General features: G+C 38.4%; 1 protein-coding gene across 9 annotated transcripts in view; it reads left to right on the top strand.

Annotated features, from left to right (window-relative positions):
* The window catches only part of CEP152 (centrosomal protein 152), a 99,646-nt gene that overhangs the window by 20,829 nt on the left and 60,327 nt on the right, over positions 1-18,490 (top strand). For 6 of the 9 annotated variants that reach the window (XM_061157095.1, XM_061157094.1, XM_061157092.1 and 3 more), the window contains exons 7-12: positions 2,454-2,597; positions 3,696-3,835; positions 7,657-7,857; positions 12,875-13,022; positions 14,138-14,229; positions 14,964-15,127. In XM_061157095.1, the coding sequence (XP_061013078.1) occupies positions 2,454-2,597; positions 3,696-3,835; positions 7,657-7,857; positions 12,875-13,022; positions 14,138-14,229; positions 14,964-15,127 (889 nt within the window). The remainder of the gene's footprint in view (positions 1-2,453; positions 2,598-3,695; positions 3,836-7,656; positions 7,858-12,874; positions 13,023-14,137; positions 14,230-14,963; positions 15,128-18,490) is intronic. The other 3 variants (XM_061157098.1, XM_061157097.1, XM_061157091.1) reach the window with 1 other exon arrangement.

The following is an 18,490-nucleotide window of genomic DNA, read 5'->3' as shown; positions in this document are numbered from 1 at the left end:
GCTATGAGTTCACAATTGTTGAATCTAGGTGATGGTTTCATGGGGTTTATTGTACTCTTTTCTCTACCTTCTTATATATTTGAAATTTCCCTTAATGAAAAATTAAAAGAAATTTTCTCAGCTGTATATTTCAGTCATTCTATTTGGTTAAGACTTAATTAGCTTCATATAGCATATCTTTCTTAACAGAAGTCTAAATTGGAAAATGAAATGTAGTTTTCTTTTCAATCTTAGATTTTTTTCACTACATAGAAATATAATTTAGTAAGTCAACCATTATCTTAATTTTTTTGTTTGTTTTTAGAGTTTTATGTAATGGACAACTTTGATATAAATGACTGTATACTCAGAATTAAAACTAGACTTACATCTCAGGTTTAGTCCTGTGACACTTGCTAAAAAGTTTTCTTTTGAAAAGTATATGTATCAGTAAAAGTGCTACTAGGGAATTTTGAGGAGATCCGAACATTCAAAACTAAAAACCAAACTTGACTAATCTGAATCTTTGTTTTCATACATCCAACTTTTGTCATCCTTCTCTCTGGCATGTGAAGTAACTTCTAGCTATTGCTGAAGAGCCAGTTCACATTCTAGAATGTGAACACAGGTGTTGTCTTTGTATTACATTTAAGAAGTGGGGGAAAAGTCATATCAGGTATTCTGGGTTTCCTGGGCTGCATGCACTACAGAGAGAACTGAGCCCTAGTGCCCTAACTTCATGGTGCTGCTTCCATCTTAAGCTTAGGCTATAGATAGTGTCAAGGAACACCTTTTCCCCCAGCGAGCTGGCAGCAAATATGTGGGCAGCCTCTCTCTGTTCCTAAGGTTTTGTGGAATGAAGAGATGAGGAGGTGGACAGTGTGTGTGGCATAACTCTTTTGGGGTTAAGTAAATAGACATCACAACGGTGGCCTGACACCTTGATGTTATTCTTTCAGTTCTGCTGTGTTTGGTTACATTTATATTGCCTGGTCATTTTGTACATATCGCTTTCATCACTTCCTTAACAATCTGCATTTTTATCCAGTTGATTCATTTTTTGTTAGTTACACATTTGCCTAAATTTGACATCTGAAAGTTAATTAACTTAGTGGGAGTGCTGGATTTAGTGATTATAGGTTCTTAGTAACAGTAGTTTAAAAAAATTAGTTTGAAGAGAGGTGGCTTGTAGATTGTGTTTATTCCTGGATTAGCCATGTTCTAAGGCCCAAGAGAAGTTTGACTTGTAACAGAATTTTCAGCCTTCAGTTGGAGGTTTCAACCATCTCTCTTTTTAAAAAGAAGATTGTTTTATTTGTTAGCAAATAGTAGCATTGTTCTTATAGGAAAATATTCGTCATTGTGTAGTTGAAAGATTATCCTGCTTCTGTGAATCACTTTTTTCTTTTTCTCCCCCAGTGATTTTTAAGTGGTCCTTAAAATGACTTTAATTCTGAAAGAAGACCTCAAAAATTTTTTATTAATCTATTCTTTAATTTGTTAATCTAGCAGTTATTTGCCAGTATAAATGATTTCATTCTTGCTTAAAATAAAATATTTTGAGAAGGATGTCAAGAAATTTTCTTTGAATATGGTTTTATAGAAGTCGATGTACTTTTATTTTTCAACTTAATGAGAGCTTGGAGCTCTATTCAATTGTTATTGGTATATACTTATTTTTCATTAGCTTGAATGGTAGTGATTCAGAGGTATACATTAACTAGTGACTTTTCAGACTTTCCTGGCAGTGACCATAGTAAGAAGTATGTTTTTTTTTTGCATTGTGATGAGGTCTACAATATTTATATAAATATTGTATAAATAAGTTTTACATAGTAATACTTATTTATGCTACATGATACACTGATCGTATTCTGTCTTGTTATTACCAAACCAAAATTTGGATCTTCTTGCCTGCTTGTAATAAAGTCAATCTAACCAACACCTGGTTGTGGTGAAGGGAAAAGTGTGAAAGTATGTCACTGAGTCGTGTCTGACTGTAGTCCGCCTGACTCCTCTGTCCATGGAATTCTCCAGGCAAGAATACTGGAGTGGGTTGTCATTCCCTTTTCCAGGGGATCCTCCCACCTCAGGGCTTGAACCCAGGTCTTCTGCATTGCAGGCAGGTTCTTTACTGAGCCATCAGGGAAGTGCAGCATTTATGATAAGGTTCAGTAAGAGAAGTCCTGGACAGCTGATGCTTAAAAAGCTCAAACTCCTTAAATGGCCCTTTACACGCTGCACTTGCCTTCACTACAACTAGGTGTCAGTAGATTGGCTTTACTGTGTGAGGGTGAGCAGACCCAAGTTTTTGGCTCAGTAACATTGTTTATTAAAAATGCTAGTCACAATCTCCTGAATTGATTTCATGATACCCTAAGTTGTATTTGCAGTTTGGTAAAACATTGCCCGAAATGACCACAAATTTATATTTTGATATGCTTTTATCTAATAAATTGTCTTTAATTCCCAAGCAGACTCTGCAGAAAATATGCAGATTATTCAACTTCAGGTTCTTAACAAAGCTAAAGAGAGACAACTGGACAATTTAGTTGAAAAGTTAAACGAAAGTGAACGTCAAATTAGATATCTGAATCATCAGCTTCTGATAACCAAAGGTGAGAAAACAGCTGTTGAGTGCTGTTGTGTTTGAGGTTCATAGAGCTAGATAGCTTGTTTCCAGTAACCTCATTTTAAATATGAAGCGTAGAGATTTGATGCACTTGATGAAGGGCTCACGATGAATCAGTCAGAACAAAACAAAAATCCAGGACTTTTGACACATTGCCTTGGACTCCTTTCCAGAACATACATTTTGAGGTCCTCATTTTTTTCCCCTTTTTTCTATTCTATTAGACTAATAGAATCAGTGAACATTATAGAAATATGCTGATAGCATTCCATCTTAAGAAGCTATCGATTCCTTATGTAGTTTACCTTGGATAAAGTATTCCAGTTCCCAGAGAGACTTGTGTTTAGTGTGCAGTACGTTTTCTGAGCCTATGAAATTAGCATAACATTTCAATCCAAGTGAGAGTTAGTGATCCTGAACTGCTTTGAGAGTGCCAAGGAGAAAATGTGGTCATCTCTGGGAGAAGCAGAATGTAAACACAGATTTCAGATTATAATTGCTCACTCTTTATGCTTTCTGTAGTTTCGGTCAGTGTTGAACTCTCATTTGTAGAATAATTTTGTGACTGAACTCCAGCTTATTTCAAACTTAATTGATAGTGAAAAGATCTTTTGTAATGCTCATGAAATTTATTTTGAGAGAAGAACTTGTGAACTGTTACAGTAAAGTATGTGGGAAGAATTAAAGACTAGGTGAATTTAAGAGGTCATTGAGAGTATGTATAAAAAATAATTTTTCCTCAGATTGTTTCTTTGATCAGCAGGCGCTTGTCATATCTATGTAGCTTCTCAAGTAACAGATATTGAAATGATTTTTTAGGGGATCTTTTGGTCCCTAAAGGGATACAATAAGATTTTTGAAGAGAGTGGTTGCTGTTCTGTAAAAAAAAAATTTTTTGATGTCACTCGCATTCTTTTTTTGAAGCTTTTCTGACTTTTTCCAAATCAAGTGAAGTTCATTATCTGAACTGAATTAAATGCAGCAACATTTATATGTGATAAAGTTCTCATGTTTGATAGATTATGGCAATTAAGGATCCCTCTGCAGTAACATATTACTTATATAAAATTTTTTAATATTCTAGATGAAAAGGATGGTTTGGCCCTCAGCCTTCGAGAATCACAGAAACTCTTTCAAAATGGAAAAGAAAGAGAAATACAGCTTGAAGCACAAATAAAAGCACTGGAGACCCAAATACAAGCATTAAAAGTCAATGAAGAACAGGTAAATATTTGATCTTCATTATTTATGGCAAAAAGTTGTTGATTACAATGAAATGTTAGTTGCTTAATGTTTCGTATTGTGGGACTAAATTTAGAAAAACTTTGAAGTTTACACATTCTTCTCCCATAAGTCAGTCTACATTTCTTTCCCTTTCTGTGGAGGAATGGATCTCCCATTCACCTAGTCATCTATCCACCAGAAATCTGGAGGAGAGCTCAGCTTCGGTGTTCCTTTGTCTAGTCAGCCACCACGTTGTGTTGAGCCTCCTCTTTTCTGCCCACACGTCCCTAGTTCAGTATGTTATCATCTTCTGCAGAAGTCTTTTATGTAGTCTCTAATCTTTTACCCCTTCTCTTCTTTCATCTGGCCATCTGAGTAATCTTTCTGAAGCACATTCTAGTTATGTCTTTCCCTTACTTAAAGTCTTTCAATGACCCTGCTTTACTTGCGGGATGAAATAGGGTGTCAGGATGACCATCTGATCCTTGCCTTTCTCTTTCTCACTTTTTTTTTTCCCCCCAGTTTTATTTATTTATTTATTTTTTTACTTTACAGTATTGTATTGGTTTTGCCATACATTGACACGAATCCGCCGTGGGTGCACATGTGTCCCCATCCTGAACCCCCCCGCCCCACCTCCCTCCCCATCCCATCCCTCTGGGTCATCCCGGTGCACCAGCCCTGAGTACCCTGTCCCATGCATCGAACCTGGACTGGCGATTCGTTTCACATATGATAATTTACATGTTTCAATGCCATTCTCCCGTATCATCCCACTCTCGCCCTCTCCCACAGAGTCCAAAAGACTGTTCTATACATCTGTGTCTCTTGCTGTCTCACATACAGGGTTATTGTTACCATCTTTCTAAATTCCATATATATGTGTTAGTATACTATATTGGTGTTTTTCTTTCTGGCTTACTTCACTCTGTATAATAGGCTCCAGTTTCATCCACCTCATTAGAACTGATTCTAATGTATTTTTTTAATGGCTGAGTAATATTCCACTGTGTATATGTACCACAGCTTTCTTATCCATTTGTCTGCTGATGGGCATCTAGGTTCTTCTCTCACTCTTAAACTCAGTAGCCTGTCTGTTTTTATGTACTCATTGTGCTGTCTCCTATCACTGGAATGCCCTCTCCTCAGCACATTGCTATTTGATTAACAAGCCCCTGCTCAAGGCTTTTCTTTTCCTGAGTCTTCCCGTTTTCTTCCTCAAGTCAGATGTTCACATCTGCTATAACAGACCTAGAATAATCTTGAAGGCCAGAAGGGGTTGCCCTCGTCTTAGTAACCTCATCACATAAGCCTAGAGCCTGATACATTATAGGTGATCAGTACATGGTGAGTGAGTTATGGTGTTCAAAATTGACCTAATCTCTGAATTTTTTTTTCTTACATATTTCTCTCTTCCTGCTCTGATACTGTCACAAGTATAGTTTTATTTTGTGTTTTGAAATCTGATAAACAAGGGCTACCCTTACAATTCTTAAAATATTTAGTAGCTCTTTTTTACACTTTTCCTTCTAGACCTTGCAAATCAACTTCCCATGCTTTATAAAGTCTTGTTGGGATTTTGATTAGTGAAGCATTGTGTTTACCATTTTATGGATGGTTAACCAAGTCTTGGCGAGGTCACATTACTTTTCCAGGATTACAAAGCTGGTTACTGACAAAGCATCAGAAACTAAATTTTCTGACCCCAACAGACTAGCCTTTGAAGTGGTGGCACATTCTTTGATTAATGAGAAGGGTGGCCATTTGATCATGGGAAATAGTCACAAGTCATTGGTAGCCACGCCTGGCAGTGAATGATTCTTGTGAGTAATGCTGTTTTGGTGGTTACAAACAAAAGTGACTTGGTTCTAGATGAGATTAGTGGCTAGTTCTGAGGATGGAAGAGTTTAAACAATGTTGTCTCAAAAAAAAATAAAATAAAATAAACAATGTTGTCTCATGTCTGGTTCATTTTCAGCCTTCAGTTCTTAGCTAAAAACAGAGAGGACTTCTCATCAGCCTTACATCTAAAGTAGTCTATTGCTTCTCACTCCCACTCCCCTCTATGGTGCCATATTTTATCACTCTATTTTAAAGCCGTCTGAAATTATCTCATCTGTTTACTTATTATTGTCTGTCCCTTTTCACCAGAAAGTAATAAGACTTTAGGCCTTGGCTCTCTTGTCATCCTGTCCTTAAGTGCTTGGAACCCTGCCTGGCACAAAGTGTCCACATCATTTACTGAACAAATGATGAATGTCTTAAGTAGTTTAAGTGGTATTGGGATAAATAGGCAATCTCTGGAATAGAATGAAGAAGCGACCTCATTTGAAATTTTTCATTTTTATGTGTAATATAGACTATCATTATTTAAAATTTTTTGAAAAATGATAGTTATTAAAGAGTGGCTTTTATGTCATAATCTACATAATCTTTTAGTAATCTTTTTATAAGTTAGAACTTGCATTTATAAAAAATAAAATAGTTTAAAATTAAATAAATTTAAAAAGGCAACAGAACCACCAGGTACATTAATTTTCTATTGCTGCTTTAACAGATCCCCACAGGCTTAGTGGCTTAAAACAGCAAAATTTATTACCTTACAGACAGAAAGTCAGAAGTCTGGCATGGCTTTCATTGGGCTAAAATCAAGGTGTCAGTAGAGCTCTGTTGCTTTCTGGAGATCCAGGGGAGAATCTCCTTTTTTGCTTTTTCCAGTTTCTAGAGGCCCCCTGCATTCCTTGGAGTATGGTCCATTTCCATTTTCAGAGCTAGCAGTCACAATTCTGACTTTTTTTGCCCCAGTTTTCCTCATTAAAGGACCCTTCTGGATACAGTGGGTCCGCCCTGGTAATACAGGACGGTCTCCTTATTTGAGGTCATCTGGTTTGCAACTTTAATCCACTCACAACCTTAATTTCCCATTGTAATGTTACAGAACTATTCACAGGTTTCAGGAATTAGAACATGGGCATCTTGTGGGAGTTGTCAGTAAACCTGCTACACAATTACTTCTCCATAACCATACAGTTACAGTTTAAAAAGCTTCCTTTTTAGTATGTGACCACTGAGAAGGTTCATCAATCTTTCCAGCAGCAGTTGTCTTTAACCTCCCTTCTACCTCCCTCTCCATCCCACCTCTCATGTCTGATTCATGCTGCTCTTTGGCAGAAACCAACACAATTCTATAAAGCAATTATCTTTCAATTAAAAAATAAATAAATTTTTTAAAAAGTCGTCATTTTCCCATGACCTAACAGTTGGACTTCCCTCCAGCACTTGGAGCACAGAGCGATGCAAACAGCACTGAGATGGGTGTATAAGCAGCAGACTCCTTGCCTGGAACCCACATTGCCATCATGTTGTGCAAAATCTTCTCTCTCTTTCCTCAGACACTTCCAGACTCTTTTTCCTTGTGAATAATAATCCCAGCAACCACGGGCCTGGTGGATCCCAGCTAGGGAACTAGAGCCACCACGGGGAGACCTTTCTTCTCTTTGTTCTTGTTCTTGTTGTTTAGTCACTCAGTCATGTCTGACTCTTTGCACCCCCGTGGACTGTAGCCCGCCAGGCTCCTCTGTCCATGGGATTCTCCAAGCAAGAATGCTGGAGTGGGTTGCCATTTCCTACTCCAGGGGATCTTCCCCACCCAGGGGTTGAACCCCACGTCTCTTGTGTCTCCTTCATTGGCAGTGGGTTCTTTACTACTGAGAAGCCCCTACTTTCATTTAGTTAAGCGAGGTTGAGTTTTAGAATTAAAATTCATGAAGATAGCACAGAGTCAGAATACTGTAAATGTGTATCCTGTGTGCATTTTCTAGATGATTAAAAAGTCGAGAACTACTGAGCTGGCCCTGGACAGCCTGAAGCAGCAGCTGTTGGACTTGCATCATTCGGAATCACTCCAGCGCACGAGGGAGCAGCACGAGAGCATCGTGATGGGCCTCACAAAGAAGCATGAGGAGCAAGTGCTGTCCTTACAGAGGAAGTGGGATGCTGCCCTTGCTGCACTGAGGGAACAGGTTGGAGTGATTTCAAATAGCAACTGTTAGAAACAAGTAAAGTCATGACTGACGTCTTGCGGTTCATCATAGAGAAATGCTGGGTGTTTGCAGTAGGTATTTGAGTATGAGTAAAATTTAAAAGCCCGAAGAGTTTTATCTGTGGATATGCCCCGAGGGCATACTTTTGGAAATCCTTCCTCTGGTAGGACTGGTTAGTGCTTTCTCACTTCTCATGTTACTACTTCTTCATTTGTCGAATATTTATGCATATTGTTCATATGTCTTAGAAGATTCCAAACTGAAAAGAAGGAGTGTTTTAGGAGCTGGCCTGGAATTGAGTGGTTGTCCTTGGAGATTAACCAGGAGAAGACCTTTCTTGGGTCTCCCAGTGTTTGGTTATTAACTTGTCAGTAAATATTGTCTAGAAATGATTCTTGGGAGAAGAGTTGACTTTGAGACTAGTGTAATAAATAGGGAAGAGATTCTGATCTGAAATCATTTAGATATGAAACTTGAGCATGTTTCACAGTTTTTATTTAGCTTTGCCCCAAAGGGAATAAAATGTTGTAACCCAGGTAGTGGGTTTGCTTGTGCTCCAAAACCCCAGGTAATCAGTTGAATGAATAAAATTTCAGGGATTGTCTTTCTCAATGTAATTTCAGAATTAATTTAACCCAAGGAAAGAAGAGAAGAATGTTAAGATGAGAAGATCTAGAAAATCCCTCCCCATTTAAAATTCACACTGATTTGGGTTGTTTTTTCTTATTTGTACAGCTGACTATAAATTTTTCCATAATTTAGGTTGAGTATTATAAAACTGCATTATTGGCAATAATAATTGTTTGTATATCATTTCATTTTATTTTACTTTTATATGTGTTTATATGAATTTTTATTGGATTTATTTTCCCATATAGATTTTTTTAAGATTCTTTTTATGTAGAAAAATACTGTGAATTTGATCAGTGTGAAGGATAAGTAGAGGGTGGGGAAAGACAAAGACTTTGACAAATTATTAAAGTCTAGAAAAAAAGGTAAAAAAAGAATAATTATTAAAGTCTACTTTCTGTAATATTAAAACATATAGAATTTGAGATATGGTTTTATTAAGCGTGGCTCTGTTTGGGTAGCAGCGTGAAAGCTGCTGTGGAGAGTGGTGCATTCTCCAATGATGAGAGGAGTCAGTATCCGTGGCTTTTCCATGCTGGGTTGGGGATCTCTCTGTTCTCTCCTGACAGGCACACTCACTCAGGGGCAGCCTGGGAGCAGTTCCTAGTGTGTTTCAACCCCTGTACTTGTTCCATTCACTTTTCTCACCTCTTCCGACCCCTCAGCCAAAGAATCCTAGACTAGAACACAGAACAGAGTCTTCATTCTGTGCTGACTGGGCTTCGGATGCCTGAACCATACAGTGAAAGTGTTGATTAAGGTCTTGTCTGCTGTTACATTCTGTCAGTGATTTTTCTTTTTTCTTTTATTTAAAACAGAGAAGAGCATAGCACTGATGTCAGCTTCTGCGTATTGTTCCATAACTGCTTTGCAAAGTGGTGATTCCGAAGTGCCCGGTGTTTTTTTCTTTCTGGGAATGCTTTTTTTTTTTGGTATCCCTTTTATGCTCTCCATTTGCTATCATTTGACTCAGCAGTATTTTTAATAAAAGGCAGTTGGTATTATCTCAGAATCCAAGCCGAGAGTCCTAATTGGAAAAAGTGCTGTAAAGATCAGCCAAGAGCCAGGGAGTTGGCTGCCTGTAATCAGGAAAATGCATGAGTGTGTTCTATAGAGTGTGATTTAGATTTTCTTACCATAACTGGTAACCATACGTACATATTGCCCCTTGTCCTCTTTTTTTTTTTTTTTTAAATAGAAAAGTTATTGAAGAGGAGCAAAATCTTTCCCTTTCTGATAAGCCTTTTCCTGCTCCACTCCACTCTGCAGGTTACAAAGAAGAATAAAACAACTCTTGAGAAAGAGTAGCATGGAATTAACTAGGTGATGTAGCAGATGAACAAGTTTGCTAATGTCTGGGTTCTTAGTGGCTTGCACATAGTCACACAACTGTGTACCTAAGTACATGCCAGTGTTACCTGAGTAGATGATCACACATTGTATGATTTGTGAGTGACAGAGATTGTTTACCTGACATCTTCTAAAGCAGTCCATGACTAGGCTCCAGGGAGCTCTTGAATCTCTGAAATTGTGGGTGTGATTTTCTCTTGGGTGTCAGTATATGCAGTTTTCTTTGAGAAGACCCATGAGCTTATTCAGATTTTTCAAGAGGTTCAGACCTCCCCCTTGCAAAAATTTGAAAATCACTGCTTTGTGAAAAACTTGCTCTTGGAGGGAAAGGACTGTACTTGTAAAATAATCATATTATTTCATTTGTTCAGCAAAGTTTTACTGAAAACAGCTAAACATCAGGATGTAAAGAAAGTTTACATAGATTTAAATCTATTTTGAAAGACAAAACTCAATGCAGAAGCTACCTAATTCCACATGATGGGAGGAGTAGCAATCCATCATATAATCGTGTTTATATGTGTTTTAATTTTTGTGTAACTCATGTATTTTGAGAAATACATGGCATGTAAAATTGTGTTACTAATTTAATATTTTCCTTAAGTCATCAGCTTTTCTGGTAGAAGGGATTGTAGACACACTCAATGTGTAGCCGTTCTTGTTATTTTGGCTGAGTTACCCTTGAGTTTTGTGTGTGTGTGTGTGTGTGTGTGTGTGTGTGTGTGTGTGTGTGTGTGTGACAGAGAAGATGAGAAGAAATGAGCTCTTGCAGCTCATAATGTTCCTTTACTGACAGGATGCTTATAGCATGCTATCTCTGAGGTGCTTTCCTTCCAGGTGTCTCCTTTCTCTTCCATTCACAGAAGTGTCATATCCTGAGATCTCTGTTCAGGTGTCTGAACTGACTTCTACTTCTTCCTGATACCGGTTGACATCTCTGATTAGCTCCTCGGTGGTTTAAATCTTTCTTCATTCTGGTCTTCTTGAAATCTTCAGCTTCTGTTGAAGTCATGGACTTTGGTTTCTATGTTATGACCTTCAGCTGATCTATCTTCTAATCTTTTATATGTATTTAAGCACTTCCTATTGACTGAGAGACTCCAGCAGACCTGTGTGCATGTGGCTTAATTTTTTTTTTCCTTTGTGCACTACAAATCTGTTCAATTCTATTTCATCTTGTAGGTTCAGCTATTGTCTCTTTATGACTGCAGTTGTCTCATTCAGTCTTCAAAGACATCTGCCTCTGTCAATCTTGAACTGAGTGTTCTCACTTAAGCTAATTGCGGAAAAGATAGAACCATTTATTTTTGTTTTGTTTCTTGGTGTTTAAACTGCATAGTTTTATGAGTATGATATGTTTTCCTGAACTTGTCAACAGGAAACAGCATGGCTTAATTGATTGTTGCCTAAGGCCCCCACCTTTGCCCCCTGCATTCTGCCATGTGCTTTTTGGGGATCTTAGGTCCCTGACCAGGGATTGAACCAGAGTCCTGGCAGTGAAAGCCCAGAATCCTAACCACCAGGCCACTTGGGGGACTCTTAATTAGATTGCTGCATATAGTCAAATTATTTCCATGGTCTGCCTCTTTATTATAATAGTTTTCATAATTACCTTTTCTTGAACTCTTTTGGGCCAGTTCTCAGTGTCTGGTAAAAGCTATCGTGACCTTCCCAGCACATAAATGCGACTTGTCTCCCCACCTCTTCTTGCTCACACATTCACATTGTCATGAATATTAGCTCATCCGTTGTGTTTGCCTTGTTACTTTGGTGCTTTAGAACCAAACTGGCCTGGGAATCAGCAGCAGTGTGCCAAGAGGTTTGCACTGTTGAATAAACATGGACCAGGTTCCAGAAGCTTCATTTTGCTCAAAAATTTGGTAGAAAAACGTTAAAGCAAACGTGACACATTATGAAATAGAATACAAAATGCTCATGAATTTTTAAGCTAACAGGGAACTTCAGAGTCTCTCTGTTCTGCTTAAGGCGAGTGTTAGTATCCCTATGAGGTGATATATTTTCTATTTGTAACCGTAAGGCATTATTAGGCTTTAGATTACGGTAAAATCAGGCCCCAAATGCCTTCTCTCTGTCTCAAAGTCCTTTCTTGATATGCCTCTTACTATTTATTTTCTTCAGGCTTTTTCAGGTAACTTCAGCCAATCACCTTGATTTACTTATGTGCCTCTTACATGCTCTGCTGTTTGCCTGGAATTCAGCCTGTGTCACCCTTCCTGAATGAGAGAGATGATGATTTCTTCTACCTGGCTTTGGGATTCCCATGGCTCATTACTTCCAAACACAGTTTCTTTTTGTAGACATTTGAATATATTATATACCTGCTCTAGATTCTCTGTATAGCCCCATGTAATTACATACATGCACACATTTATCCTGTTTTTCTTTGTCATTTTTCAAATGTCTTTTGTAGCATTCACTATGTATAAGGCACTATATAGGCACCTTCAAAGAGACTGTTAAGAGAAAAAAGACATATACAAGATGGAAAAACATGAGAGAAACAGATCAAGTTTAAAACCAGTTCAGAAGAGGGAGGGCTACTTTTTGGCTATTCAGAATAGAGTAAGTTTCCATGTGTTTTGTCTGTATTCTTGCTGACTTGGGACACAGATTCCATGGTTCAAGGTGGTTTGCCTACTGTGTAACACAATTATACTGAGAGAGTAAAATGCAAATAGGGATGTAATACATTTCCTTTGGCTTGAACAAAATCCAATTTTATAATAACAGTGTCTTAGGTATACAGAGCAGAGAGAGACTTTAGAAGCCATCAGATTCAAATTCAACCGAAAGGAGAAACAGACTGAGCAGTTGGTGACTGACCAGTTTGTTCTCCTTACTCAAACTTGTGCACTTGACCTTGTAAAAGAGGTGATCCTGTCAGGTAATGATTTTATATTTGACTTAAAATCCAAAGATGTAAGGTCATAATTATCAGTTTAATATACAATAACTTGCTTATGAAAAGGACTTCTTGGATGCTTTTTCTGTTTAGGAAGATATCTGCTGTCATTTGAAAGATCAGGTTAAGCAACTGGAAAGGAATCAAGAAGCAACCAGATTAGAAAAGACTGAGATCATTAACAGATTGACAAGAAGCCTGGAGGAGAGTCAGAAGCAGTGTGCCAACCTGCTGCACTCAGGTGGGTGTCTGTGTGGGTGCTGGCTCCCCAGAAGGCTGGGAGAAACTGTGGAGCCAGCATAGTAGGATCCATGAATTACTATAAAAATCCAGAAAATAACAGAAAAGTTCATCGGGGACAGAATTTTTTCTTAACATTGTTACTGGTGTATGTCTATGAAGATGTGGTGTATTTTCATTAGATAATTGGGGAAATCCAGAGAAGTATAAAGTAGAAAATAAAAATAACCAATAATCCTACTATGCAGAGACAACGGTTAATGTTGTTCACAAGTGAACATGTATAGACAGTTCCCTGCTTCTGTACCTAGTGTGTTTTAAAACAAATCCAAGCTGAATGTGCAAAGATTGAATAATTTAGACAACCGGTACAATGTCTGAAGAGTGGGTTATTCAGAAGTTGAAGTCTGTCTAAATGTGTGTGTGTGTTCTGGTGGGGACAAAATTCGCATCATACTCCATTTAGGTCATTTAAGTTTTGTGTCCTTTGTTCCACATGGTATTACTTACTGAGCCTTTTTGGTTGCCGTTAAAGTCTTTGAAAATATGATTTTCTTTAGTTGCCTAATACTCCATCATTACTTTGCTTAGCCATTTCTTAGATGCTCATTTTCTTCTGAGGAAACCCAATAAAGTCCTTTTTAAATGGGAACATTTTAACCATTTAAAATATTAGGTTACTGGACTTTCAAGAGTACAGTCCTAGTTTGCTTCTAATACGTGTGGAGGTGGGAGTGGTGGAAATAAAAGCACTCAGAAAGAAGCTAAAGGCAGCAAGATGTGGTTTTCTTATTGGAAGGTAGAAATAGAATGGGTTCTAAAGAATTTTTACTTTGGTGATCTGTGAGCTAGAATGTTCTGCTCCTATTAAAGGACTTGTGGAGTGTTAAGGTCTGTAGACATGGCTGGTTTAATTCATGGCAAGGTCACAGTAGCCCATGTCTTCAACTCCCCGAGGACCTTTGGGCAGCAGTACTAAATCTTGAAAATGTCAGCACCACACATATGCTTTCTGGGTCCCACCGGCTATAACCTCAGTGGATGCAAGTTCTTCTGTATGTCATAGGTGGTTTGTTCCATTACATCTGACGTATTCTGTGGTTCTTTCTCCCACAGGCTCAGTACAGGAGGTGGCTCAACTCCAGCTCCAGCTGCAGCAAGCACAAAAGGCACATGCTATGAGTGAAAACATGAGCAAGGCTTTGCAAGTGAGTGTTGCCACTAGGAAGAAACTTTCTGGGTAACTGAATTAGGTGATGGTTACATCACCTTTTTGAACCTTGGATTTCTCTGTGTATGGTGGTTGGACCATCTCCAATCCGGCCCACAGGAGTCACTCACAACCTTACCCACACAGCTGGGTAGGCAAGCCCTGGTCTGCCCACCTGTGGAGCAAGGGACCATCCCTTCCTTCACATGGCACGTCCTTTCATCTTGGGGAGTGTCCCAGAGATAGGTTTATCTACAGGTGTGGGAAACCTACAGTTCAACTTCAGTCCTCACACCCTCCTCCAGTACCAGTTATGTTTTCCACTGGAGGAAGTGTTCAGTATTCCCTCCCCTGGAAAGATGTATAGTATTTTGTGCCTTTTCACCACTGGCAGACTAAACCAGTCTCCTCTGTCCCCTACTCTTAGGCAACATGCACTGCCACCAGCTTCTCAGCTCAAGGGAGGCTTTTTGTGGAGGACGGAATGTCAGTGAGGGAGGTGTGAGAGAGGTGTTTACATCTGCTTTCTCATTCACTTTATTTGTTCATTCAGTTTACTTGAAAACCTTGATATGTACTGGCCTTTACATTTTTAATGCATGCCAAAAAATGTATTTGAAGTAGCATTTCTGCCTTCTGTTGATCATTAAAATGAACTTTGAAGAATAGAAAGAATGACTGATTCCTTCTTATAAAAAAATGAAAATGACTTTCAATAATTTTGTGTTTTAGGAAGAATTAAAAGAACTAAAAGATGAAATTTCTCTGTATGAATCTGCTGCAAAACTAGGAATACTTCCAAGTGACTCAGAAGGAGAATTAAATATAGAACTAACTGAATCATATGTTGATTTGGGTATTAAGAAAGTCAACTGGAAAAAATCCAAAGTTAAAAGGTATGGAGAAAATACTTTACTATAGAAGAATTCACATTAATAATATTGATGGTGCATAATAAGCAAGAGGCACCAGGCATGAAATGATGAACTGCCTAGGGGTTCCTTAGTGCAAATCAGTTTATTTTAGTAACTTCTAATGAATTGCCAATGTCAGAAATCAAAATGAACAGAAACCTCAAGTGTTGCTAATTGTACTGTCTTAATACCAATAGGCACGTCAGTTCCAATAAGGTAAAAATAATTTACTTAAAATATACAAGTTAAATTCTACTACTTAAATTATGTATCTGTTTTATTAAGGCAAGAGCATATTATTTTTATTATGTTAAAACTGTGTGTTGAAAGCAGCCATTTATCAATGGTATATGAGAAAATGAGCATTGATTTTCCCTAGGAACCTTACTGTGACCTTATTTATTTATTTATGGCTACACTGGGTCTTCGTTGCTGTGCAAAGCCTTTCTCTAGTTGTGGCATTCGGGGGCTACTCTCTAGTTGCGGTGCATGGGCTTCTCATTGTGATGGCTTCTCTTGTTGTGGAGCATGGCGCTGTGGGGCACATGGGCTTTAGTAGTTGTGGGGCCCAGAGTCAGTTGCCCTGTAGCATGTGGAATCCTCCCTGATCAGAGATCGAACCCATGTCCCCTGCATTAGCAGGTGGATTCTTAATCACTGGACCACCAGGGAAGTCCCTGTGACCTTACTTTTAAAATAGGGATTCTGTCTTTTATGCTTAATACAGATATTTTAATGCTGCTTATTTAGCACATATATTTTTAGGAATCTCATGGAAGGGTGTGCGTCATTGTCCCTGCTGGGCCTAGCGGGGAAGGGAGTGGTCATGGTAGAAGAGGGAGCACATTTAGATATCATGAAACACTTAAAAGATAAACGCAGGGAAGGATGTATAGTTTGAAGCATTTGCTATTTGGAAGGGACTATTTAAGGCTCTCGGAGTGGAGTACAGAAGATGAAAGAGACACTCTCCCCACAGGGAGTTTATATTTTGTCTGATGAAGAGAGGGAGACATACTTGTAAGCCACCAAGTGCTGTGTGCTAAATGCAGTGCTTAACAAACAAAGGGGGTATTTAGCCATTTCTTCTTCTGGCCTGGGATAAAGATGAAAGATAGGCTTATTTGGAAGAGATTGCATTCAGGCTGAGGAAAGCCTTTCTTGAATGCATTCTTTTTTTTTTTTTTTTTCTTGAATGCATTCTTAAATGAAGCCACCACCATCCCATTTATACTTTAAGACTGAGTTTGCCATCTTTAGTGTTTAGTGAAAGTGTTTACTACCTGGTGTGTTTCAAGTATCATGCAACTAAATACAAACATATGAATCCTCTGAAAAGTTTGTTCCACGGTAAGTTTTAGAACTTACTTATTTTAGTGCTGTGATTCCATTTTCAAAACAACCAAGTGAGATGCAGTAAATTAAGATCTCAGTCAGGTGATGCTGTGGAACACAGTGTTACGTTAGTTGAGTTAGGTTCCACTTATCTGGAAGTCAGTCTTTAGAGACTCTCATCTCAACAGAGCACAACTACAATCCAGACAGACGCCAAGAAGCAAATAGCAGACCTGGATTATGTGATGTATTTGTTAGAAGCCATCTTGGAGCTCGTACCCCAGGGCCATATTGACTTAGATTTGTTGGTACCCCGTGTGTGCATGTGGGTGCATGGTAAGTTGCTTCAGTTGTGTCTGACTCTTTGCGACCCCATGGACTATAGCCCGCCAGGCTCCTCTATCCGTGAGTTACCTGATTTCCTAAGTGACTGCGGAGTAAATGGGTCAGGGAGCTGGGAGAGGTGCTGCCAGGACTTCAGCCGGCCAGCTCAGTCTCAGCAAGGAGAGAGCGACAGGAAGCCACAGTGCCGAGCGGCCACGCCGCGGGATAAGCAGCTTTTGAACATCTAGGCCTGTTCTGACCCACATCAGAGTGTCCACAATTGTGATCCTGAGTTATCAAAGGAAGCCTTCAGCTTTGGTTAGTTAATTATAAGCAAAAGAGGATGAATGCGCTTTAAACAGATTTACATAAAAATTTAAAGTTAAAATGTAGTCATCTGGAAAATTGACTGCTGTGAATGGCTCATTTCCTGTTAATGCTGGATTAATTCTCAGGGGCTAGTGGAAAAAGCCCAGTCTTTAGATCCAGAATTGTTTTGAATCATAGCTTTGCTGTTTATTACTAACTTTCTGACCTTGGGCAAGTTTCTTGACTTTTCTGAGCCTATTTTCTTATCAGGCAAGAGTATAGCATATCCCTTGGGGGCTTAAAATAGATAGAATATAAAGGGCCTCATGTCATAAATTCTAGCACATACTAGGCATTTAATCAGTGGTAGCTGTTACTATTATTATTTAAGAGAGACTTGGCTAAAATATACCATTGATAAGATTTTATATTAATCTTTTTTCTTAGAGTGTAATTCTTTACAATGTTGTGTTTCTGCTCTACAACAAAGTGAATCAGTTATATGTATACATATATCCCCTCCCTCTTGAATCTCCTTTCCCTTAATCAGCTTTTTATTGGACCCATTTTATAAAAAGTCTTTGATCCTCATTTAAATCTTGGGGAAAGCACGGGAGACATATTATTTTAGAGTTGGGAAAACCGGAGCTCAAAAGAGCGAACTCCTTAGCCCGAGAAGACAGACGCTTAGCCACAGAACTAGTACTTCAACCCAAAACTTGACTGTCATGTATATCTGTTGGTTCGTATTTGCGAGACAGTCAAACCTGTTTGCTCTAAACTTCATTCTTCTATGTTGTTTTAAAAAGAGGATTAAAGATTTAGTTTCTGCCAAAAAAGATATCTCTGCAACTTATTACTTTACTTTATCCCCTAATTAGTCTGGGAATTGGGTAAATAATACATGTATGTATGTGTGTGTGTGTATATATATATATGTAGGTTTATCTTTTGATGTAGAGTTATTCCATCTTGCCATTTACTAAAATATATTTACTTTGCCCTTTCTATTTAGTAATCATTACCCAGATCCTACAGTAATTTAAAGCACATCCCTGTGTTGTAGACACACATTCTGGGAAACAAACTCACTCAGAAGGATGATGCAGATAGAGGAGTGCAGTTTATTACACCGGCGGGCCCAAGGCAGAGTCTCCTCTTAGCCAAGGACCCCGACCAGTTTTTGTGAAACCCTTATATACCCTAAGTGTACGTGCCCAAACCCACCTCCCCAAATTCCCTGAAACTAGTCTGAACAAAGGAAAAGAAAGATACAATCAAAGATAACCTGTGATTCATATGCCTTAGGCCTAGGTAGTTAACAGTGAACAATTATCAATAGGCCTGTGGTCATACCCCAATAAGCATAATAGAATT

This window comes from Dama dama, chromosome 12 (genome assembly GCF_033118175.1).
Source record: "Dama dama isolate Ldn47 chromosome 12, ASM3311817v1, whole genome shotgun sequence".
Classification (NCBI taxonomy): Eukaryota; Metazoa; Chordata; class Mammalia; order Artiodactyla; family Cervidae; genus Dama; species Dama dama.
Note: the sequence above shows the minus strand (reverse complement) of the source record. Positions and strands in the feature narration are given on the sequence as shown.